The 26,182-nt window shown below is 37.7% G+C and overlaps 1 protein-coding gene across 1 annotated transcript in view; it reads right to left on the reverse strand.

The window, feature by feature from the left end:
• The window catches only part of TRHDE (thyrotropin releasing hormone degrading enzyme), a 363,943-nt gene that overhangs the window by 156,650 nt on the left and 181,111 nt on the right, over nt 1–26,182 (reverse strand). Inside the window, exons 4-5 of the mRNA XM_026500012.4 lie at nt 14,973–15,127; nt 11,588–11,701 (exon numbers count right to left, since the gene is read on the reverse strand). Coding sequence (XP_026355797.1) covers nt 11,588–11,701; nt 14,973–15,127 — 269 coding nt within the window. The remainder of the gene's footprint in view (nt 1–11,587; nt 11,702–14,972; nt 15,128–26,182) is intronic.

The raw sequence follows: 26,182 nt of genomic DNA on the forward strand, positions 1-26,182 counted from the left end.
CACACACTTGTTTCTCACATCCATCACAAGGACTCGGTAATATTTTGCAGACATGTTAATAATAACCCAATGAAGGCACTATAATATTTAATTGATAAAATGTAATTCAGAATATTTTTAAATGCATACTGACTACTCATCTTAAACAGAATCAATTTCTGGTTAAACTCTAATGGAAACTTTTTTATACCATTCAGTCTGGAAGAATTCCAAGGATAAGCTAATCAACTCTCTGAAGTTATTAACATGGATACCAAGTGGCTAATTCATTTTATGTTATTTTAATTTGTGAAATAAATAATAATTCAAATGACCTTAATCTGTAATAAAATTCTTATTAACTTGATGAATGAAATTTATTAGCACATTTTTTGTACTTCAATTTCAATATTTAGAGCTATAAATGGTCAGTTCATCAAATAACCTAGCCTGATGAAACTTTACATTTGTTGGGGCACCTAGGTGGCTCAGTCAGTTAAGCATCCAACTCTTGGTTTTGGCTCAGGTCATGATCTGAGAATCATGAGATTGAGTTCCTCACCGGGATCCACACTCAGCAGAGTCTGCTCGAGATTCTCTCTCCCTCTCCCTTCCTCTCTGCCCCCCTCCTGCCCTCTCTCTCTAAAATAAATAAAACCTTTAAAAAAAACTTTACAGTTGTTGCCAGATCACAGAAGTATGTATTTTCAATGAAAATAAAAAGTATTATTCTTTTTCAAATTTGAAAGATTTAAACCCATAACAACTCCAGAATATATATGGTACTTATGGCCCAGAAAGTTAACAATTCAGAAAGGAAGTTCCTTATTTATTCCCAGATTTCAAAGTAAGCTGCTATAATATTTACACATTAATTGTAATATTAATAGAGAAAATTTTCAACATTCAGAATGCAAAATCTGGACTAGCAATTCATTTATAAAGTACAAATATTAAAATACTAGCATTCTAGCATCATTCGGAAATGAAACAGGTGTACTCAAAAGTATCTTGTAAAAGCACTTTCTTTGCTCTTACTAATTTTTACGGTATTATTATTAATAATGAGTGATACTATTGTGATCCTCATTTTACAGAAAGTTCACTGGCTTCCTCAAGGTTGCCTAAGAACTAGGGATTGAACCTGGGCAGTTTGGCTCTAGAGTCCATTCTCTTAGCCACTGCACCATGTTGGCCTGCATCAGGAGAAATAATAGAACAACTGTTTGTATGTGCTCCATTGGAAACCATTCTCAAACTCAACTAAAACCCAATGGACATAAAACACTGCTGCTGGTATAACCAGAGAGACTAAGTTATGGGCATGACCCAGGTCCACTGCTAGCCCAGCTAGGAGGGCTGTCCTAGCACTGAGATGTTGCCAAAATCAACAGAGAGTCTGTTTAATATACTCAATAAAGACTGAGGTGGACTCGGACAGAAATTCTGATCTTGAGTCTAGTTACAGTCAGGAAAAACAGATTTATCATCTCTGCTTAACTGTAGCAAATGTTGATCTGGCCAAGAACGTTGTTCACCCACTTTCTTCAGCTGCCTGAGGCCAATGCTGAGATTGTGTGGCTAATTTCCGCAACAGCTATGGTGTAGACGTGAAGCAACTCACTCACTACAAATGTATTAGAAAACAGGGGTGCACGTGTCTACTCACAGGCTTCCCTGTGGCTGGCCTTATTTTGTTTCGTTTTGTTTTTTCTGATTCTACACAGAAGTTTTTTTTTCTTTCTTTCTTAAAAGATTTTATTGTAATTCCAGCTTGTTAACATACAGTGTTATTTTAGCTTCAGGGGTTCAACATAGTAATTCAACAGTTCCATACATCAACCTGTGCTCATCACAACAGGTGCACTCCCTAATCCCTATCACCTGTTTCGCCCATCCCCCCACCCACCTCCCCTCCAGTAATTACTAATTTTTAATATGTGATTCACAATATTCTCCACTGAAAGATAATTCTCCACTGGACTCTAAAGTTAAGTACCTAAGAGTAACAATAATATTGGTGACAATGATAGTAAAAACAACATTTTTTTTTTCTTAAAACTATCCCATGACAAAAACAGCATGGGTATTTCATACATATTTTGAAGATGAAGAAACAAGATCACACAACTAGTAAGTGTCAAGAATAAAAAATTTAATCCATGGAATAGGCAGAAAAAAGGAAATGAACCTCATTCTAGGAAACTGTAAAGTAGCATTCCTTGATGAAAATAATTTAACTAAACTGGTAAAAGAGATCTGTGAGGATTTGATATTTCGCACTTTATCAGTGTGTTCCCCATCTCTGGCAGAGAAACTAGCAAAAAAAAAAAAAAATGGGTATCCAATAAATGTTTGTTAAGTAGTGAAAAATGAGTCAATATAGATTAATCCCTGGAAATATTTTGTCAATTAAGGGCCCCAAAATGCCAACAAAATGCTTAGCAACAAGTAGAAAAATGTTATTTTGTTGTGAAAAGCCAAATTATTTTCAGGCCTGGAAGTGATATGGCTTGTCAGCTCTCAAAAGAAACCAACAATTCCAAGAAAAGCTCCTTATTGCCTTAAAGCTAAGGCAAAAGCTTAATTTAAAGAGCTCTTATTTTTAATTAGTCATCTTCAATGGTGTAGTATGTTTAAGATTCTTCAAATTGGACCAGTCATGTGGGCAGTTAGAAAGAGAATGTAATTAATGCCAAATCTGCTCTGAAGGACCAACTGACCTAATCTTATCTTTAATAGGACAACTTAGGAAATAAATGATATTTAAGTGAAAATATCCCACCATACTACCAGCACCACTACCACTACAACCAAGAGAAGACAAGTCTTCTTCATCAAGTACTTATTTCTAAGCAAATTTGTAAAGCTTACAGAAAGAACAGGACTCAAAAGCAGAACTTAACTGAGCAGAAAGACACTCAAAATCTAAATGAAAAGAAATGGCTATTGTAACCAGATACATTTAACTAAATATTAGAGAACATGCTTGAGCCATGTAATATAAACATCATAATAGGTAGCTAAATGTTCTATTCTATCATTTGACTAATCTGCTGAGACTAACTGTGCTAAATTGTACTTTCCAAATGTATCTTCAAACATGAACAAGACTGTTCACTGGGGTGATAGATCTGTGTTTTTGAGCTATTCCATAAACAAAGCAACTTCTGACAGAGCCATGATTGGTCAACTAAGAGCCAAAAAATCCTAAATTTATCCACACCTACTAACGGAAACCACTACACCAAAGACAGAATACAGTGTATACAAGAAACTGACATATAGCAGTTCCATGCTTATAATACCATGAGGTTTGTTCACAGAAATTAGCAAAACAAAGGCCTCATTTTAAGTGCTTGATAATTCTTTTACTTAATTAATAAAGAGAACAAATGAAATGTATGACTGAATGTAATGGCAAACAGTAACAGCAATCCATCAACATAGTTTACATAAAATTATTGAGCTATTACATCCTTAACAGCACTCAAGAAAGGCATCACTGGACTATATGTGGAGAGGAGAAAATAAAACGATTAAAGGAATTAACCGGACACAGGTGTATCTGAAGTAGGTAAAGAAAGCATTCCCATATATCTTAATTTTTAAAGACAAATATAACACAAAGATGACAAAAGACGGCACTCCGATCATTGTAAAGAATTCTATTTAATCAACCCGAGGGAGAGGTGAAAAGCCAAAGATATAAACGGTTCATATAAAGGGCTTTCCTACATTTGTGAATGTAGAGCCACAGAGGTCATTCACCTCAATGCCAAAACACGTTCTACCCCAAATCATCTTTTTGGAATCGTGGTTGAGGAGAACTGCCTGAGTGGTAAACTGCATGGTGGGCTAGCCATTACCACACTTGTCAGATGCTTAGGAAAGATGGTAACAAAAAGGTGTACCCTCAAGACACCTGGCAGAATGTCTTACCTATTTCACAGTGATATGTAAAATGTTTAATGCTACACAGTAAACGCTACCTAAGTCTTCGTCATTACAAGTGTTAATGGTGGGGGTGCCTGGGTGGCTCAGTTGGTTAAGCAGCTGCCTTTGGCTCAGGTCATGATTCCAAGGTCCTGGGATCAAGCCCCATGTTAGGCTCCTTGCTCAGCAGGGAGTCTGCTTCTCCCTCTCCCTCTCCCTCTGCCATTCCCCTGCTTGAGCTCTCTCTCTTTCCCTCAAATAAATAAAATCTTAAAAAATAAACAAACAAGTATTAAAGGTATAATTGAGGCAAAATCTTCAACAACCTCAAACTATCTTATTACCCTTTGTAGGTTTTTTCTTTTTTGGTTTTCTCTTCACAGGATGCCCTTTTACATTTTTTTATTCCTATCACTTGAACTCACTACTTTCATTTCTCACATTCTTGTCTGGTAACATCTGAACAGTATGAAAGTAACCTTGATGAAAAGGGTAAAAAAAAAAAAAAAAGTCCCATAAAGTGTTATGGACTGAGACAGTCACTCCTTGCTTAGAAATGAGTTGTGTTCTAATGTCTTTGAAAACATATAGCTGCTGGGTTAAGGATGATTAATAATTAGGAAGTTAATAAATTAGCTTTTGGTTGCCCTCTTAGTCCCCAGCCTCCAGTTTTGGCCATATTTGTGTTAAAGGCTTTGCAAAGCAAATTTTTTTTAACATATCTGGGAAAAGGCTGAATGATATCAAATGTTGAACAACACATATATTATAGGGAGATAAACATTTTTACTAGTGGTGGTAAGAGGTACAGATTAACAATGGTATAATCTGCTATCATAAATAATGTTGTTTGTGAACAATGATGTCTAACAGAACATTTCATCATTTTGGTATAAATTTTTGGCATTATCAGTTTTTTGGTGTATCAAGCACTGACAAGTTTTAGCAAGTGGAAGTATTCTGCTTACAAAGAGCTCTTATTTGAAAAGGGAATGAATGGGTTGATTTTCCCAGCAATATTTCTAGATATGAAAAAGGATGGCCTTGCATTATTGTTAGGCTCCAGGTTCAGAAGAATTTTCTTCTTAGAAAGTATCTAATCTTGTCAATTTATCATTTCCTTTTGAAATTCCTATGGAAATGCTGAATGACCTTGACACCATGCAAACCTGAACATGGTCTTCGGAAGAAATACTTTATTCCAAAGAGAATGCTCATTTATCTTTTATCTCTAAGTTTAAAATATACAAAACCTGAAACACTTAGTGTCTTTCTGAACAAAATGACTTCGCTTTAAAGAAAATTCATTCCTTAAGAACATACAGGAGATTTCCATTTGCAGCTTTGTTTTAAATTTTAAAAATTTGCATGGAGGAAATGTGAGGTGATGTGACTAAGAAAACCTCCCAGATACATACCTAAATATATAAAAGGATAAGTGAATGAATATATATGAAAACTAAGGAATTATGTTTGCTTTTTCTTCCCTTCCTAAAGATATCTTACTTAATAAAAGTTGGTCTTCTATTAGAAGCAGTAAATGAAGCAGAGTTACATTTTCTGAAACTTAACACACCTTGATAACAAGCTCTTCAAAAGCTCGCATTTCCCGAACAATCGTGAAGCCAACGTCTTGATTCTTATAAAAGAAGGACAAGTGTAAGTAAAAGGGTAAATGCATTATCTGTCCTTCAGTTGGAATTTCATCCTCAAAAATGCATTTGTGTCATAAAACTTCTAAAATCGTTAATGTATTTTCACAATTAACAAACGACCCCTCAGCCTTTTCCATCCCTTTTGTGAAGAAATACCCTTAACAGGGCTATTGGCCCATCATTAACATATTTTGTAAAAAGCACAGAATTAGCCCTAAAATGAGAGAAAATGTAAACACAATTTGCTATGGTAGTAGCCTTAGTGAGAGACATCATCACGTGTTAGTATAATAGGTATCGTTCCTGTTTTCGCTGCTAGACCCGCTCGAGATTCTTCGTGTCTCTCAGCCACCACTGGTTAGAATCCAAGTCTCTGACCTGCTTCTTAATACTGACATCCTTTTTGCATGAGCCCAATTTGTACACTCTGAGTGTTAGTCTAACCCTCAGTGCACTGGGCATATACACATTAGAACTCCTCGGATGTTTACCCAAGAGTTCGGATATGGCGGATGAGACCCTTTCCTTCAGGGCCATCTGCTACTGTCCTCACTGCAGCTCTTACTTCCTCTGTGCACTTTGTTTCTTTGTTACAAGCCTATTGTCCACTAATGCCCCAAACTGCTCTGATCACAAATGCTAAGGAAAAAGCAACCCTTTCTCCCAGAGGAGAGGGCTACAGATCTACTCAAATAAAGAAAACAAAAAAATTTTTTTTATTTTTTAAAATAAAAAATCTCCGTTTTCGGCAGAGAACTTGCTTGCTGAAAGGGGGTGGAGGGAAGAGTAAAGGGAGAGCAGGAGAAGAGGTCGATTTTGAAGGCTGTGGTCCCCCAAGAGACCCAGATACACACTCCTTCCAGCTTCCTTCTAGTCTTTCAATGTAAATGTCACTGCTAAGCTACTGAACAGGATCAAAAAGACCATAACCCATGGAACTAGTCATAAGAAGCCTTCAAATTTTTCACATTCAACGTGCGTTAGTCATTTGAAAAAAAAAAAAATATCATTGACCAGTTGAAAACAATTGGATCATCTAATTTACTGACTCCTCAGGAGCAGAAAGAATATTATAATGTGGATTTTGATCATAATAGACAAGCACAACTATATGGAAAATCATGAACATATATACATACATTCATTTGGTATTCAGTATTTATAAAGTAAGATTCAAAATAAGTAATTTCCAAGTGATCCGTCTGTGACACCATAGCCTTACTGGGCAAATATATTTTGATATTGATGAAGTATAGACAATAGCATCAATATACCAACTATTACTGAAACGTCTATTAACTAATTTTGAAAAGCATGCCCAAAAAAAAGCATTTTTCCCTGTAGACATTAAGTCAAGTATGGATTTGAGAAATGAAGAGCTGAACAAGTAAAATATTAACCAAAACCGAGATGTTTATCTCTATCTTTCTATTCCACCCTCTGAATAGCAGTGTATATCATTATCTGGAACGCTGAAGCAGTATATCTTCACATTTAAACTGAAAATAAGCATTGAACTCAATCAACTCTATTTCAGTTCATCAATGGTTTCCTCAACTTCTTTTTGAGTAAAAATAAAATAATTTAAAAAGTAAAGATAATTTTACTGTAATGCCTGTTAACTTCAGCAGGCAATTTTTATTGGAACACATTAAAATGATACTGTCTAATGGCAGAATTCATTTTTACTATTTTAGTACTATCCATGATAGAGACAATTGAGAACATTTTTCAAGATTTTGGGCAATACACTTTAAGATATCTTAAGTATTTAGCATAATGAAGTTTAGTTGCATGATTCTCCCTTAATAGTTATCTTTATGCCCAGGTATGTGTCCTCATAAAACTTTAGGGAGAATTCCCAGTCTGCAGACTTTATCAGCACACAAAGTTACTGCTGGGTGAAGCTCCAGAGAATCCCAATTCATTTAACAAAAGAACATACACTCGTGTTTAATAATTCTCACTATAGCAGCATGTCCTTACAATGCTATATTCAGGAAACTAAAGGACATGCCTACAATGTAGATACAAACTATAATGCAAACTTATGCAATATGCACAGGAGATATGATTTTGCCTGCATCAGCACCAGGTCTGTAAAATAAGAAATTCATCAGAGCAGCATTTTACCATGCATCCTTTTCTTGTACTAAAACTCTTTTACCATAGACTTTTTCAAATTAAAATGATCTAGAATTATTGAAGAATAGTAACTATGTTGAGTCTTCCCTTTTTTTTCTATCCCTTCCAGGGAACACAGTGAGATTTAATACGACTGCCATCAATATCATACTGTAACTTGATCCATCCAATAACATCACGAACAACCAACTTTGATGAAATAGCGTCAAGCAAAAGGACTACATGCCCCTGAAATGTATCCTTAGCCCTGAGCTGAAGAAGTTGCTTCTGATGATCTTGACACTTCTGTTTGATGAATGAAACATTATATAAGGCTTATGTTCCTACAGAATAATCCACATTGCCAGTATATGCAAGAATTGATTTGGTGAGACTGAGTCTAGTTACAAAGATTATAAAAGTTATTTTGTAATCTATACATAATTGTTATAAATCCAGGGTGTCAAAACAGATGACTGGGCTTGGAAATGTTAGGGCATCTATACGTAAAATCAATGCACCTTTCTAATGGAGCGTTTATTTTCCAGGTACCTGATGCCCACTCACATTTGTATTGTGGCTCATACATTTCAAAGATTTTGCAAGTTATTTTATCTTCACAAAAGTTCTGCAAGCTTGATAAGTCAGGACAATTGCCCCCATTTTTCAAATGATAAGAAATAGTCAGAGAAGTGAAACGCTTTTCCTGGAATTTGAATTTCTTCTTTCCGATCCATTCCCCTGACCTTACATCATACTACTTATAAAGGCCCGTATCTACAAAATGGTAACCTTGATTAATTTGTTGGGAACAAAGCTATCATAACAGTTTTTATTCCATGTAGTGTTTCTAATATAAAAACTGATGACTTCTGCATCAGAAACTGGCTCTGAACACACACACACACACACACACACACACACACACACGATTTTACTAACAATCAAGCAGACTAAGCAAATATATTGGCCTAAATCAGAACAAGAACTTCTTTGACGACATTATGTAATTCTGGGCTGCTTTATCGCTATTCCACTGAAGGTAGATTGTCATAGCAATCACCCTAGCAAACTGAAATTATATTTTAGTGCTTGAGACTTGGTGCGTAAAAATGATAAAAGCACTGTTTTTGACATTAGAGACCAAAAAGGTCAGCTTCCTGAATTTCTTTACTCCTGACACGAGCCAGACTTCTGATTTTTCTATTTTAGGCTAAGCTCTAGTGAAGCCCAAGCCTTGCACTCCTAGGTAAGCTTTTGTGCGTATCACAATAGTATGAGTTACTGCTGACACAGCCGTCACTCTTGTTCTTTCTAGTATTTCTTCCACTCTTGCTGATGCCATTATGAAAAATCGTGCTGGCATAGCCTCAGAGTCACTTAATATCCTTTTATCTGGGGGGCTAACTTACTCCTAAAATTTTGTTTGCAAAGATGATATTAATGATATACAGAGGAGCAAGTTGTTTATAGTTTCTTCTCATAGGTTTTTTGAATTTAGTGTATTGAGGTACTCTACAAACTAAATAAAGGTACTAAAAAGCAAAAGCAATCCAAGGTCAGAAAGTATTTATAGGGGCGCCTGGGTGGCACAGAGGTTAAGCGTCTGCCTTCGGCTCAGGGCGTGATCCCAGTGTTATGGGATCGAGCCCCACATCAGGCTCTTCCGCTATGAGCCTGCTTCTTTCTCTCCACTCCCCCTTCCTGGGTTCCCTCTCTCACTGGCTGTCTCTATCTCTATCAAATAAATAAATAAAATCTTTAAAAAAAAAAGTATTTATAATCTTTACAATCTGAACATAAAGAGACATCATAATAAGACCTGCACCTCCTCACTACTGACTAATCAATTGCAATGGAGTTTATTCTTTCATCTATTAGTTTAATAAGGTGAGCTTTCTATATCACTATACTTATACCATCATTAATTCTCATTTCTTAATTATGAAATATGGATTTATAAGAAATAAAATCTTGTATCTTCCGCCCCAAGGTTTTTATACTCTCAGTTCACCGTCTGTATTCTATTAAGATCAAAGTCCCAGGTGGGTTATTTATACCTTATGTTCATTTTCAATACATCTTATAGTATGTCCTCCAGAAGGCCTACATTTATAACTTAACTGATAAAAAATGATGAAAGAACACAAAAAAATTATGCAGAGACAAAATCCAGTATAAAGACATTGAAACTTGGGATAGATATATTGCCATGCTAATGCCATCAAAAGCTGTCAGTTTTCAGCCCATGTATAATTCTGTTGATTACTTTTTAATCCAAGATGTATTTTTCATAATGATGAATAGAGGGATTTTACAATAGATAGCTGAATGAACTTAAAAAAAAAAAAAAGCTTACCTATATGAGTAGCATGTCACTTGTAATAAGGTCATATTTTTAATATTGAAACAAAATGAAATTATAAATCAGTAATAATCCACAGCATAATGAAAATTAAATGAAAATTTTAAACAAAGTTGGTTGAAAGTCATCTAAAAATCAAAAGATATTTTAGGGAATTTGGGGAATATTTTCAATATCCTTAAACACTTCAGTGTTAAAATTTCACATTTGTTAAAAGAATATTTTAATTAATATCATATGGTATTGGTGATTTTTCTTCAAAGTTCTTTAAAGGCATTGTCACTTATATCCACTGCCATGATAAAGCAGTTCCAGTAAGATTTTTAGAATCGTGTCATATACGCAGGCACACCTAGATACAGAGGGCTAAGTAAAAGTATCTCATTATATGAGGAAATGACCCATGTTGCTTTTACAAAATAAGGACAAAACTGCATGAACAGAATGAAAACATATCAATATGACATTACTATTGTCATGGTTCCTCTGTGAGATATGCAAGATCACATTTTTTTATGCAGAAGTTGGCTGAATTGATGATAGAGAAGTTATATCATGATTTACAGACACCTTCATATTTCACCTTGGTTTAACGCTTCAAATCATACTCATAATTATGGCAAATAATTAGATAATCTCTTACTATTAATAATTTAAACATCAAAAAAGAGCAGTGTAAAAGAAATACATGTTATTGCCTATGCTATATTGCAGGCGAGATATGAGCTTCTGGAAGCTGACAAATGTTAGTATGTAGCAACTTTTACACAGTATCACTTAAATTAAATTTAAAATTCAAGCTCCAAAACAACATATACCCTGGGTTTCATTTAATAACAACAGTTGCTTATTGATTAATAACAACATACATAAAATGAAAACGTTATATTAAAAGACACATAAAAACCACACCTTCCCTCCAGTTTTTCTGATAGGATGTTCTAGAAACATCGTGGCTTAAGGGACAAAAAATCTGACTTCAGGTTCAGATATACAGATTAGTTCTTAGAGTACAGATATAATATGCATAACTCCTCATGAAGTTAACGATATCTTACTAAGTCATTTGATTCTAAAGTACATTTTCAACCACAATGTATTTTATAAATAAGCAAATATTTTGGCTAATTTTTAGTCACAATGAAAAAATACTAAGGTCTCATTTTTCTATACATTGAAATACTCTATATATTTAAACATTACTTATTAATGACTGTTACCTTCTCAATCTTAAAAGAATTTTCCTTTGTTACCAAATGCAACAATCTAAGATATTTCTATGAAGAAAATCTATACCATTTTGAAATCAATTTATAACCAATCAAACTCTATTCAGTTCTAATAAATAAAACAGAACTCTTTTGGAATACTTCAAATTTAAGTTAAACTTAAATTTTGGTTACTTTTTCTTTATTGGACATGTGATTTTCCAGATGGTATTTTTAGTCACCTCTAATGATAATATAAGCTCTGTAACACGAGACCAACCTTTCACTAGGAAGTCCAAACTAAAAAAAAGTGCACCTACCATGTTCCAGCCAGGGTAGAGGTAGTCTGTGCCAACAAATTCAAAGTAGTGAGCAAACCCTTCCTTCAGCCACACATCTTCCCACCATACTGGAGTCACGAGGTCACCAAACCACTGCAATTGAAAAATGAATGAGCATCAGATAAAATCACATTTATCCCAGAATTATTTTATCTAAAATTAAATGTATTTAATTAAATTTAATTTGATTATTTAATATGACAGTCTATGACTGTCATAACTGGAATTCATTCCCCAACAGATTTTGTGATCTTAAAATGTATTGTGGCAAGACTATTGATTTGTTGAACTACTTGGTGACACTTTGTTTGTTTTATAAATGCATTCAGGGAAGAACAAAAATGCAATGACCAAGGAATACAAAAAGAATATTTAACCCGGAGAAAAAAGGACTCAGGAGAAAAAACTGATGACAGCTCTTTTCAAATATTTGGAGGCCTAGTATGCAGAAGAGGAAGAGACTTGTGTCTTGTGGCCCTACAAGGAACCAATAAGGACTAATGGATGGAAATCAAGGTTAGTAGATGTCTGCTGAAAATATAGGAGACCCTCTAACAGAATGAGATGGCCAAGGATGGAAAACACTGCCTCAAGTGGTGAGCTACTCATCACAGGAGGTATGGAAGCATTGCCTTCCAACAGCACAGATGACTCAAAGAAGCCATGGGCTGATGGAAGGAACTGAGGGCCTTCATGATGCTCCACACCTATTCTCCATGATCTTGTAATAATAAGGGGCTGGACCAAAAAAATCTCTAAAAAAAAAATCTCTTCATAAAAAATAATGTCTTTTTTTTTTTTTTTTTTTTTTTTTTTGAGAGAGAGAGAAAGCTACCAGGGGGCTAGGGGAGAAGCAGAGGGAGAGGGAGAGAGCGAATCTTAAGCAGGCTCCACACCCAGCAGGAAGCTGGCCATGGGGCTCCATCTCAAAACTCAGATCATGACCTGAGCTGAAATCAAGAGTTGGGTGCTTAACCATCTGAGCCACCAAGGTGCCCCAATAACGTTGTCATTGTTAATTGGTGTTTTATTTTTATTTTATTTATTTTTATTTTTTTATTTTATTTTTTTAAAGATTTTATTTATTTATTTGACAGAGATAGAGACAGCCAGCGAGAGAGGGAACACAAGCAGGGGGAGTGGGAGAGGAAGAAGCAGGCTCCCAGTGGAGGAGCCTGATGTGGGGCTCGATCCCAGAACGCCGGGATCACGCCCTGAGCCGAAGGCAGACGCTTAACCGCTGTGCCACCCAGGCGCCCCAATTGGTGTTTTAATTAGACCATGACACGCCACTCTGAAATCCTTGCTTAGTTCGGCAAAAAGTTAAAGAAATTCTTTTTTTCATTAAAAATAAAAATAAAAACATCATACGCCTAGAGTGATCCTAAAGACTGGGTGTGATGATGAAAAAGGAAATGTCCCTTCCCGTGCAGCCGACACTTTATTGTGGAGGCAGGGGAATGAGGTGAGATACAAAATAAAAAATGCATAAGCAAAGGAACAAGACAATTTCAGTTCCTAATAAAATGTGATAGGAATGGGGGAGGAGCCACTTTGATTGCCAAAGGAAAAATGCTTTCTCTAAGCTGGTGACATTTGAGCTCAGACTTTAATGATAAGAAGGAGACAGCCATGAGAAAACCTTGGAACAAGATTCCAGGCAGACGTAAGCAACAGTTAATGTGAAGACCGTAAGTGGGAATGAGATATTTAAGAAGCGGAGGGAGAAGGCGGACAGTATCAGACCAGGTACAGCTTTAGGAGCTCCAGTGAAGAGCTTGGTGATGGAGTGTTTCAATATTAATAATAAAGTATCAGTGACTCAAGAGGATCTCTAACTGAAATACAAGTAAGAGAGAACTCTATGTGGATGACCATAAAATAAATGATATTTAAAATAATTTTTATTCTTAATCAAAAATGCATGCTTCTCCTTTCAATTGAAAGCCTGTCTTAAAAATCATGACAATGCATAGGTGGGAGAGAGGGTAATGTAGAAAATAATTTGGTAATGAGAATGGAAATTCTGTTTCTCGCAGCTTCTGGTCCATTTTCTCATGGTAAGTAGCCTGGCACTACTAAGTTATAACAAGAAAGTAATGCAGAATATGGAATAAATGAAAGCCAGTTCTAGGAACAACTGTAAGATCATTGATGTGCTATTATTTCAACAGATCTATACAAGTAACCTGTTTCTAGGAATCTGCAAAAAGGAAACTGCTTATGCCTTGAAGAATTATTATGCTTCACTGGAAAGCATCCTCTTTGGCACAGTGGACGAACCTTGATTATCTGTGCAAGGGATCCCCTTACGTCTCTGAGCAAGCGACACATGCCTGCCCTATCCAGAATGACAGGTACAAATATCATCCAGGTTTACTTGCAGAAGGGTGGCAGTGAGGGAAATGGCCCTATGGCCTGAACCAATTTATCATTACGTCGATGTTCATGTGTTAGCATTTAGCACGTCACTTTCTTTCGCCGACAGCATTTTCCACATAGTTCCTTCTTGAGTTTTTCTAGCTTTTTAGAAAGGTTTTGGGTCTATAACACATAGAAGCCATGCAGTATCACAATGAGATTTCCAGTGGTTTAACTTAAAACTCTCCATACTCACCAGGGCAGGAACTGCTTTCCATTAGCATGAACATTTATTTTCAGTTTCGTCTTTTTTTTTTTTTTTCACTAGAATCAAGATTCAAATAAGCATTGCAAAAATCTCTGTAATACCTTCCACTCATTGTAAGAAAGTGCATAAAATCAAAATGAAATTAATTTTATCTTTGCTTCACTACAAAGTTGGCTAATTTACATATGAATTTCTAAACATGCCAAGACAAAAAAAATATCAATCACTGAAGAACAAAGACTCTATGGCTGAGTTAGTGAAAGACTTCCTAAGTGTCTATGTGATGGGGAAAAGGGAATAACAAATTGATTTCAGCAAAAGCAAATTTTGACACGTACACAAAACTCGGCTGCATCTTGCAGCGATGCAATAAATCACTGCCATCACTGCACTTACCATATATACACACCAATAATCACAAGGAAATAAAGCAAGGTTGACAAGGACGCGTGACTGGATAGGGTCTCCAAAGAGGCTGCTGGGTGGCAGGGCCATCTCACTCCTCAGCTAAACTGAATGACAGTTGTTTATTCAATATCATTAGTGTGTTTGCTTTTGTTTGTGCTGTCATCTGAGAAAAATGACATAGCATCCAAAAAGAACTAAGCAGTACTCTCTATATAATTAAAACTTAATTGGGAGGATAATAATTTAGCTCCTAATCTAAGTATCTGAAATCGTTCCGCATTCTCAGTAGTTTGCAATTATACTTACACCTGATCCTTTTTCTCATACCTGGTGACATATCTCATGAACAATGACCATGGTGACATCCAGTAAATAAGAAATAGATGAAACACTGGGATCCAGCAGAATTCTTTGCTCCACAAAAATACTTAGTCCCCAGTTCTCCATAGCAGCATACGGATGCTTAGGCACAGCTAAAAGATCTAGAAATAGAATAAAACAATTCCAAAGGCTTTAACAAACACGCCGGATTCTAAATTCATATCCTAAAAAAGTCCAGAAATCCTAATGAAAGGGGAAAGGGAATATTTGCTCTTTCTCGGGAATTTTTTTCTTTCCAAATTAAACTACCTGCCATTTCTACATGACAGCAGAAATATAGGCTATCACCGTACACGCTGGCCATATCCATTCATCACCGTTCATTTTCAGACCCAGTGCTGGAGGAGGCGGGAAGTATCGGCACCATTATTGATGGGCCCATCCTATTAAGTTTCAGGAAGTCAAGGAAACCAAACGCAGCAGAAATCTAGAGTCAAAAGGCATTGTGCCTTCTAATGAAAATATATTCAGCTCATTGCAGTGAATACTGTACTCTTCCCTTCACCTCGAATGTTTTCGAGAGAAAACATCTTCTAGCAGTTTAAAAGTGTGACGTGTCATTTTTCTAATTGCACAGATTCTCCTGTGTTTTTTGAGTTCTGTGAAAAATAAAATGTTGCATGCAAAGATAGCTTAGAGACAAAACTGTAATAGTGGAAATTGGCAAAAGGACTCCTGAGGGAGCCCGCAGGCTTTGGTTTTGGTCCTGCCCTCCACCATTAGCTAGATATATGACCTCGGTAAATCACTTAATTTCTCAAGACCACAATTCCCTCACCTATAAAATAAGGTTATTGGCCTTCATTATCTCTAAAATCCCTTCCAGCTCCAAAAATCTATGATTAGATGATACTAAGATGTGTGCTTATTTTAAAAGGCTGTAGAGGTATTATCAACTTCTGGTTAAGGTGACACAATAAGTTCATGTTTTGATGTACTCCCTCTGCTCCAAACACACAGCAGTGATAAATAAAATATTAAAAGGGAAAACTAAAAAATATCTCCAGGCTTGAAAATAAACTCTTCATGGATCAGAAATGGTACAGAAATGCAAAGCAGTGATTGCATGTGAAGCCACAGTCCTGCTGGGTTCTGGCTCCAGGGGCGGGCAGTGACAGCTGGGGACTGGCTCCAGCAGGATCCACCGGAGCCAAAGGGACCTGAGCCAAGCTGACTGCATGATGCCAGGGGTTGAGGTAGGGCATGCGTGTTCACAAGGGCTGTAAATAGCTGCTGCTCATTGCTTCTTGGAAAAGCTAGGAAGTGGCAGAGTTAGGATTCGAACCCAGGCAGCCTGATTCCAGGGCCTTGCTCTTCATCACAACGACATAATGCTTTCGGTCTCTGACCCAAAAGGTCCATTTCCCAATAACCCTAGAGTAACTACCTGGGATGCCAAGAAAAAAATGGTACGAGAATGTTTGCTACAGTATTGTTTTTAAGAGTGAAAGGGGAGGGGTGCCTGGGTAGCTCAGGCAGTTAAGGGTAAGCATCTGCCTTTCAGCTCAGGTCATGATCCCGGGGTCCTCAGATTGAGCCCTGCGTTGGGCTCCCTACTCAGCAGGGAGTCTGCTTCTCCCTCTCTCTCTGCCCCCTGCCCTCCCGCTCATGCTCTCTTGCTCAAATAAATAAAATCTTCAAAAAAAAAAAAAGAGTGAAAAAGGAAAAACAAATGCCTTTCACCAAGATAGTAGACAAAGAAACTATAAAATAGTTAAAATAAAGGAATACTATACAACGACTGAAATACAGGATCTTACCCCTAGATTCTTATACTACATAAATCAATATGGATAATCTGAAAAACATAATGTTGATGAAACCAGTAAGGTGTAAATTGACTCATACCATGTGCTACTTAAATATAAGCAGAATAATACCATATGCTATAAATGGACACTCACACGTGCACACACATACCCAGACAGATAGTAGTGGTAAAATGCACATGCAATCACACATGTATTTGGATGATGAACACCAAATTCAGGATCATGATTGCTTCAGGAAAGAAAGGGCAGAAAGGGGATGAGGGACAGTCTTTTAGGTTTGTGGACCCCATTTCAGCATAGCATTGGGAGGATTCCCACACCACCAAGCAATTCTTGGACACTAGAGAATATGAGAATTCAACTCAATTCTGCCACTATCTACCCGGAGATAGCATCAGATTCCACAGGTTAAGGGTTCAGTCCTACAAGACTGTCCTGTACCCCCACTTGAGATGTCAGTAACAAGCCCAGGTTGTTATCTGTATTTCTGACTGGCTAGAAATCAGAGGTTCCCATGACCTCCTCCTTAGGTTTGATTAATGTGCTAGAGAGGTATGCAGAACTCAGAAACGTTTTTACTTCCTAGATTACCAGTTTATTACAAAAGGATATTACTCAGGAACAACCAAATGGAAGCAATGCATACGGCAAGATACTGACAAAGGGTATGAAGCTTCCATGCCCTCTTAGAGTGCACCATTCTCCCCAGATCTCTCTCTTCACTACCAGGGAGGCTCTCTGAACTCCATCCCTTGTAGTTTTTACAGAGACTTTGTTACATACACATAATTGACTGAATCGTTGGCCATTGACAATGGACCTCAATCTCCAGCCCTTTCTCCCTCCCTGGAGGAGGAGGCCAGAGGGTAGGACTGAAAGTTCCAACTCCCTAATCATATGATTGGCTCCACATCGATTAGATCTGCCCCCATCCTTAGGCGAGGTCCAAAAGTCACCTCATTAACATAACAAAGACACTAACATTAACATAACAAAGACTCTCAAACCTTAGGAAATTCCAAGGGTTTTGGAAGCTCTAAGCCAAAAACCTTGTAGGAACACCAGATATGTTTGAGAAATATGTATCAAATATATATGAGAAATACATATTTGGTCATTCAGATGACCAAATAGATATTTCTTATAAATCACAGTACTCCAGATGGTCACAAACGGGATTTCAAATCTGTCTTTAATATTAATTTTTTAAAAGCAGGTGATGGGTACATGGATACTATTTGTAATATTATTGTTTCTTTTCTGTATGCTTTACATATTTCATAATAAGGAAAAGAATAAAGTGGTCAGCAGTCTTATAATATGGTTGACTGTCATGTATTCATCATTTCAATGAACATCTTCTCATCACTTGCAGTGTCCTTAAGTCTAAGATGTATAATAAAATAAATTGATATGATCCCTATATCCACTACATTTTAATCTAAGAATGGGGACAGGGGACTATAATACGAGAAACAACAAAAGAATAAAAAGTGCTGTGAAAGAGAGAGAAAACGTCTGGTTGGAGATGTTCTTGAGAGTTAGTATTTGAGTTGGACATCAAGAGCAAATAGGATTTCAACAGGCAGAGAGGTACTATCTGCATTCATTGACACAAGTATTTATTTAACATCTCCTTTGCTCAATATAAGAATTGTCCCGTCCTTCGAGCTCTCCTTGCCCCCTGCTCTAATGGCACTTATATTCATATGTAGGTGTGTGGAGGAGGAGGAGGTCAATCAACAAATAGTAAATGAATGAAAGAAATTCAGTGAACAATAAGTTCTACAAAGAAAATACAACAGAGTAAGACAGTGATTGGCAGATGGGGCTGGTGCAATGTGGTCAAGGCAGGCCTCCTAAGGTAATCACATTCCACCTGAGGTGTGAATAATGTTCGAAGTCAGCTATCCAAAGACTTGTCGAAGTGCGTTCTAAGAAGGGACAACAAATGCAAAGGTCCTCAGGAGGAAATGAGATGGGAAATTAGATGAGTATATTGGACAAACAGGAAGAAGGTCAGTGTGGCTGAAGGATATAAAGGAGAACAAATTGCAAATACGTCACAAGTAGACATTCTTCTACTTAAGATTTTAATTTGAGACCTTCCCTAAGTATGACCAAACTAGGCAGCAGTCCCATCCTGTGCCAATCCTGTCTGCCACCAGCAGATGGCAACAGCAGTAACCCATCTGGGGTCATGTACTTGAAGGAACACGTGAACTTAGGAACAATCCTTTGGAACCATGGCTGTTGAAAACAGACGCACTTCTGTATGCTGGAGTTCTCCAAGAGTTGAGAGCAGTCAGGTCCCCAAAAGGAAGTGAGCAGATCAGGCCACACACTGGAATCTGGATTGGCTCAACTGGTACAGAGAGAAGATTCCTGACTTGAGCCAGATGGAGACTCTAGGAGTTTGTAATAAATAGGAAGGTACACTTAGGGGGCAGTCATCAGACAGCAAAAGCTTAACTAGCAGCATAAGCAGGTACAGGTACGGTGAGGGGTCAGTTAAAGGTTGGTGCCAAAGAAACCACTAATGACCTCAACAGGCAGCTGGTTACCTATTGGTTTCCAGACTTCCAAGGGCACAGAAGCCAGGCCTGGGTAATAAGGCTATACATCAACCAGACAAGAACTCTCGAGCAAATGGAGCTACACTCAGAAAAAGTGATGGAGAACAGAGTAAAACACAGAAGCATCAGTAATGGGAGGCAGCTTCTTGGACACAGTAAGTTTTACAATAGATATAGGAAACCATGTCTATGGATAGCAGAAGGGGGGAAAAGTGGAACTAAAAAATTTAGATTAGGCTACTATGCACATAATAACCTTGTAACAAAATACCAAAGAAACTTGGATTTTGTTCTAACAACTACTGAAAGATATTTTAACTGGGCCTCTCTGCTCTGTGCCTTTATGCCTTAAGGACTCTTAATATTTTTATATTTGTATATAGTTCTATATTTTAAGAATACTTTTGGGCACCTGGGTGGCTCAGCTGGTTGAACGTCTGACTTGTGATTTTGGCTCAGATCATGATCTCATGGGTTGTGAGATGAAGCCCCAAGTCACCCTCTCCAGTCAGCGGGGAGTCTGCTTGAGTTTCTCTCCCTCTGCCCCTCCCCCCACTTGCGCACGCACTCTCTTTCTCATAAATAAATAAGTCTTAACAAAGAAAAAGAATACTTTCATGAAACATACATCTGTATTAACACCAATACACAACTATTCTTAACAGTTTTACTTCCAACAGCCCAAAACTAGAAGTCAATCAAATGTCTATCAGCAGGTGAATGGATAGTGTGGTATATCAACAAAATTCTATTCGGCAATAAGAAGAAATGAACCATCAATACATGTAGCAAAGCTGAATCCCAAAATAGCTCTATGAGTAAAAGGAAGAATATATACATATATGTACAGTATGAATCATGCATTTATATGAAATTCTAGAAAATGCAAACCAACCTATAGTATCGAAAAGCAGATCAGTGGTCTCCTGGGGACAAAGATGGGAAGTGTTAAAGGATTACAACAGGAAACTTTTAGGGATATGCTCATTAGGGTGCTGATTTCGCGGGTGTATACATAACTTAAACAATCAGACTGTTCACTGAAACGTGTGTACTTACTGCACTTACTATACCTCAATGATTCTGTTTTTAAAAAGTACCTTCAGTGAGTTGAAATATTCTTTTGCTTAGCTTTGAAGTTGTTAAGATTTATTCACAATGAATTAGGTTATTTTAATTTTTGCAAAAATAAATTTGTCATGAGGCTAAATCCATTAAAATGTGCAACCATCCTCTTTAATATGCCTTGAAAACAGAAGAAAATTCAAATGTTTCAGAATCTAATTTACTTGGAAATTCAAAGAAAATCCTGGATAAAATTATGCATAGTACTCTGTTTCCAATTAATTACTACAGTTTTAAAAACTATAGGCAGATAGCAAATATTCATATAATTCTAGTGAATGCAATTACATACATTAACATAAAAATCTGACTTTCTCTACTTGTTCCCTTCAATGCACTATAATTTGCCTTCTCCCTTTAATACTGTGTCAAAACAACTCTTGCTAACTAAAATCACAACATCTCATGGACACTCTTCAGTTCTTATTTGTTTGATATTGCTGAGAACTATCATGCTGTTTGTTGATCAGGATCTGTCATAACAGGATATATCAATATTTCTCCTCCACTTCTGAGATTAGCCTGTCTTATTTTTGTTGCTTGTTTGTTTTGTTTTTATTTCTTCACCCTGACTTTTTAAAATCAAAGTTCCTAGGATTTCCATCTGTGAGTTGTTTGGTGTGTGTGTTTTTTTTTTTAACTCATTCTACTAGTTTCCTTTGAGTGTTCTCACCCACTCTAATGTCATCTGTCACTTCCCACATGCCCAGAAGCTCTCTTTGAGCTCCAGAGGAAAATATGGAAGCATCTTTGTGGTAGACTGTTATTTGATCGCTCCCCAGTGTATTATTCCTTCTGGAATGGATCCCTCCCATTAATCTGGCTTAAACATAAAGATAACCTCGCAACTTCCTCTTTTGCACTCTGAAGGAAAGTCAGTCACCATGAAAAATGTCCTGCTACCCTGACAACAAACGCTATGCTAAGAGGAACACTGAAACTATGTGGAAAGGTCCAAAGAATCACCAAACAGGGTCTAATAATACATGCAAACCAAAATAGGCTCCAGTATTAGTGGCAGCGTTCTGATGCATAACTTTGTAAATATCTACTCTAATGCACTCTACATTATTAAATAACCACTAGCAAAAAAAGTGTGCAATATCAGGCTTCTCTATGCCACGGTCAGATTCTGGGCTCACACATCATTGTCGGCTGTCATCTAGAATAAGATGTATTGGCCCGAGCTCTGGGCTCAGCCAAGCCCTGGCTCTCGGGTGAGTGTCTAGTGTCCTTCAACTCAGATACTTTATGCCACAATATCAAGTTTGCACTCCATGTTCTAAGAGTAAAAGGAGTAGAGGAGATACCATTTGAAACACGACATCTAGGTACTTGTCCATTGTCTTGCTCCCTTAACACTTTCCCTTTTGCCTAAGCCAGACACCCTAAAGTCCTGGCTCTCCTCAGCAATATTTCTTCACCAGCCAATTCTGCCTTCCATTGTCCACACCCAAACTTGTCAATTCAGTTTGCATTTGCCATCCATTTATTTATCTAGATATTCTGGGAGTAGTAAGAGAGTCCCGGCTAAGATCAGAATACACAATGACCCAGACTTCAAACCTGAGCCTGAACAAGGATAGAAAGTCCTGGAAGATCAGAGGTTAAATACCAAAGAAAAACGTTTAACCCTCTGGCAACTCAAGACCATCACCTCAGCAGCCAATCCCTCCAGACCTGAGCGAGGACGGAGCTGCTCCCAAGCCTGGAGTATGACCAGAGGAAGTGGCTCTTCCTTAGAGAAACAGCAGTGGTCCCTGGTTGTGTGTGAGATTTTCTGCTCAGAAAATCTAAAGTGCCAGACATTAATCCTAGAAGTTTTGGTCTCACAATAGGGAAAAATCCATAAGGCTTTCTCATGGGAGTACCCAATCTTTCTTATTTTCCCTTTATATGCAGTATATTTTCTCCATTCACCCAGTCATTCATGAAGTTTGCTGAGTCCTTACTCTGCCTCAGGAATGGAGTCTGACAATGACCTGACTCCCATGGGGCTCACGTTCCAGCTTTGGGGCTAGAGGATTGTTGGGGGGGGGCAGGTAAGGAGCCAAAAAATATTCAGATAAATAAATAAAACAATATGAGATTAGGATTGGGACTGCAATGAAAATAACACAAGGGATGTTAAAGAATATGGGGTTGTGGGGAGGATACTTCCTGGTCAGAGTGAGTGACCAGGAAAAACCTCTCTGGAGAGATAGCATCTAAGCTGGAACTCCAACCCAATTGAACTTCACCTCCATAAAGGCAGGTCATTTTTTATCTCAGTCGATGCATTTCTAGAGCCTAGCACAGTGCCAAGAACACGGCTAATGTCCAAGAATTCATTGCAAAATAAATGAATAGTCTTCTTTGCGATGACAAGTCATGCTGAAGGTAGCTTACAACTAGTTTTGCTAGTATTACAAGCCAAACAGGTACATAACCATTTACCAGTACCCATCTAAGAAAGAGCATTAAATTCTGCAATCCTGGTCAGCAGGCCCATGGTTCTCTGCCATGTGAAGTGTTCTGCTGCTTCTTTAAACTCCTCCACTAAGTAGCACTGGGAGGCACTCCCTCCAGATTCACAGAAGCATTCTGAACCCTGCCCTGGTCCTTCCACCCAAATCCATCCTGCTCTCAAATCCCCAACTTCGGACCTCACTCTTCCTTCTGTGTCCTGCCTCAGGTCGCCCTTTAAACTGTTCCCCCAACACTGTCCTCCATGCTCTACCCTGGCAGCACAACCCAGGTTCTCTCTCCAGCTCTGCTACCCAGGCCTCCTTGGCAGAGGATAGTGAACCTAACAGTTAAACGCTGGAGCTTTGGAGTCCACGGTCTGGGATCCAAACCCAGGTCCAACGCTTGGTAGCTGGGAGACTTGGAACACATGGTTTAATCGCTCCCAGTTTCCATTTCCTCATGGATAAAATGGGGATATTAATGGTACCTTCCTTACAGGTTGTTGTGCAGATTAAATGAGATGGTCCATATAAAGCACTTAGTCTTAATGACAAAACATGATAAATCAATGCTATCACTAGTTGGGATCTTTAGAGTTCAGCCCCATCGTGGGGAATTGAATGCATCACAGGCTTTAGCTTAGAAGAGGAGGACTCTTATCTTTGAACAAAGATGAAGTGTTGGTTACTATGTTACATCAGGCATTTTAATTTCTGAATTGAAATTTTAAGTCAGGATGTAAAGCCAAATAGGACCTACCTACAAATGAGCAAACAAAACAAAAGAGACTACATCATAGGACATTTCCATGTTATTATTCAGGGATGCTAAGTTTTAAAGGTGTAATAGGTAAAAACAAATGTTATATTTTCATTATGCCATGACCAGCGCTTGCTCAAGATACTATATCCATATGCATTTATGCTTCAGTATAAAAAAATAAAACTCCTTGCTCTGACAATTAGCATATGTGGCTAGTAGAAATGTAAGTTGCATTTGAAATAGTAATATAAACAAGATAAAATTCACAGAAGTCACCTATTACCAGTATTGATAAAATGAGAACCACCAACTTTTCTTCTTCCTTCCAAGTGCAAATTCTGAAGTTTTATTTTGTTTTTTTGTTTTTGTACTCACAAACTCGTTAGGTTCTGAATGGCTGTTTTTAAGTTCATTTGACAAAGAGGACTTTAAGCTTTGCCCTTCCCTGGGTACATTTCCACCAAATTTAAGAGTGAATCAGTCCTTCAAAGCTTAAAACAAAACACACTTTCTCCTGATGGACTTTCTATTGGGGTGTCTTTCTATCCAAAAAAGGCTAGTTTCAGCTACACCTTTTGGCCTATAACGGAATTTTCATCAGTACCACTTGTATTCACAAGCTTAGCATTTCAGTTCTCAAATTCCCAGCATTCTACCAAAGTAGCATTAGGCCATAATACGCAGTCTATGTTTCTGCTGATCCTCCTGCCACATACTCAAAAGATTTTTTTTTTTTCATTTCTGCAATCATTTTTTTTCCGACACTTACTGATTACTGTCAATTGCAAAGGAGGAATGCTTTTCATGTGTTGCCTAATTTCCTCTTCCCTTGAAAAAGAATTTCTACGCCAAAGGACTTATCCGATATGCACAAGGAATATTTGTCATTTTCTCACCCATTTAATTTTTTTTAATTAGCTCTACTTTAGTTTCCATCATCATATTTTGCATCTTCTTTCAAGCACTTTCCAAACTCATGGTCTTTGCTTTAATGGGCACGATTAGGCATAAACATTGAACACACACTGAATGACCCCTATCTTCATCATTTGGTAACAGGCCAAACCGACTAATGCTCGTTATATAACAAAGATTGTGGTTATCTAAGAGAATGTAGGTTGAAAGTAAAGGTTGCTCTCTATTAAGGTTTCATTTATGATGCATTTTCATTTATCCCTAAAATGCTGATTCATTACCTAATATGGGCCAGACTGATCTGGACACTGGATATATAAACCTTGAACAATAAAGATGCAGTCCCATTAAGCCCCAATGGTAGATACAGTCAAGTTAAAAAGTAGAGCTGTTGTAGACAAACATGCAGTACAGTGCATATGCTGGGATGAGCACCTGGTATAATGGATGCAGCACAGAGCGGAGATTAAGACCATGGGCTCTGAAGCCAGACAGCCTAGGTTCAAACTCAATTCTGCTACTTAATGAGGCATGCTGCTTATCATTTCTGTCCCTCATTTTCTTTACCTGTAAAATGGAGATGATTATCATTGCAACTATTTCACACGGTTACTGCGAGGGCCGTTGTTGGGACACAATTCTCAAGGGTCTCTCACATTTCTATGTGTCTTATGAGCACAGATCTGGACTGTGTTTTGTTCCAGGCTGTCTTTTTAAGAATATTTGTGTAGCAAAAACAGAGATCATGTCCTCTCCACAGCAAAAGACAGGCAGAGATGCCATCATTTATAAAAGAATCGGGTTCTGTAGGCTTGGGTTCCTCACCTGTAAGAGAATCCACTACATAGGCAGGTATCACCTGGCCCTCCTTATATTGCTCTTGGGAATTGGGGCTCAGGGAACTGGCACAAAAAGTACTGAATCTCTGGCTACTGCTATCTCTAGAAGCTGTCAAGATTTTATCTCTAACCCAGGAATTTAATGTCTTTGGCAAGCATTCCTGAAACAATGCCTGGCTGACTTGTCAAGCTTGCAAATGGGATAAGGTAAAATCTCAGCCCTCCACAGTTCTGGACAACCATACACGTGAGGTGCTTAGAATCGCACCTAGCGAGCGGGAAGTTCTCAACAGCTGTTAGATATCATGGTGGACAGCAAAATGCCCCTCCAAAGATGTCCATGGCCTCATTCTTAGAACCTGTGAATATATTAAAGTAGTTGGCAAAGAGAAACTAAGGTGCAAATAAAAGTAAGGTTGCTAATAAGTGGACCTTAAAATGGAAAAGCAACCCAGATTATCCAGGTGCACCCGATATAATCACAAGGGTCCTGAAAAGTGAAAGCAGGAGCCGCGGGAGTTGGGGTCAGAGTAAAGCAATGTGAGAAAGGCTCTGGAGGCCATTGCTGGCTTTGAAGATGGAAGGGGGTCATGAGCCAAGGCACGCAGGCAGGCAGCCTCTAGAAGTTAGAGAAGGTGAGAATATTTAGATATGCCCCCCCGGCCAAAGCCTTTTGTGAAAGCAGTATCAAACTGCCAATGTACAGAACTGTAAGATAA

Source organism: Ursus arctos, unplaced genomic scaffold (genome assembly GCF_023065955.2).
Source record: "Ursus arctos isolate Adak ecotype North America unplaced genomic scaffold, UrsArc2.0 scaffold_21, whole genome shotgun sequence".
NCBI classification, from domain to species: Eukaryota; Metazoa; Chordata; class Mammalia; order Carnivora; family Ursidae; genus Ursus; species Ursus arctos.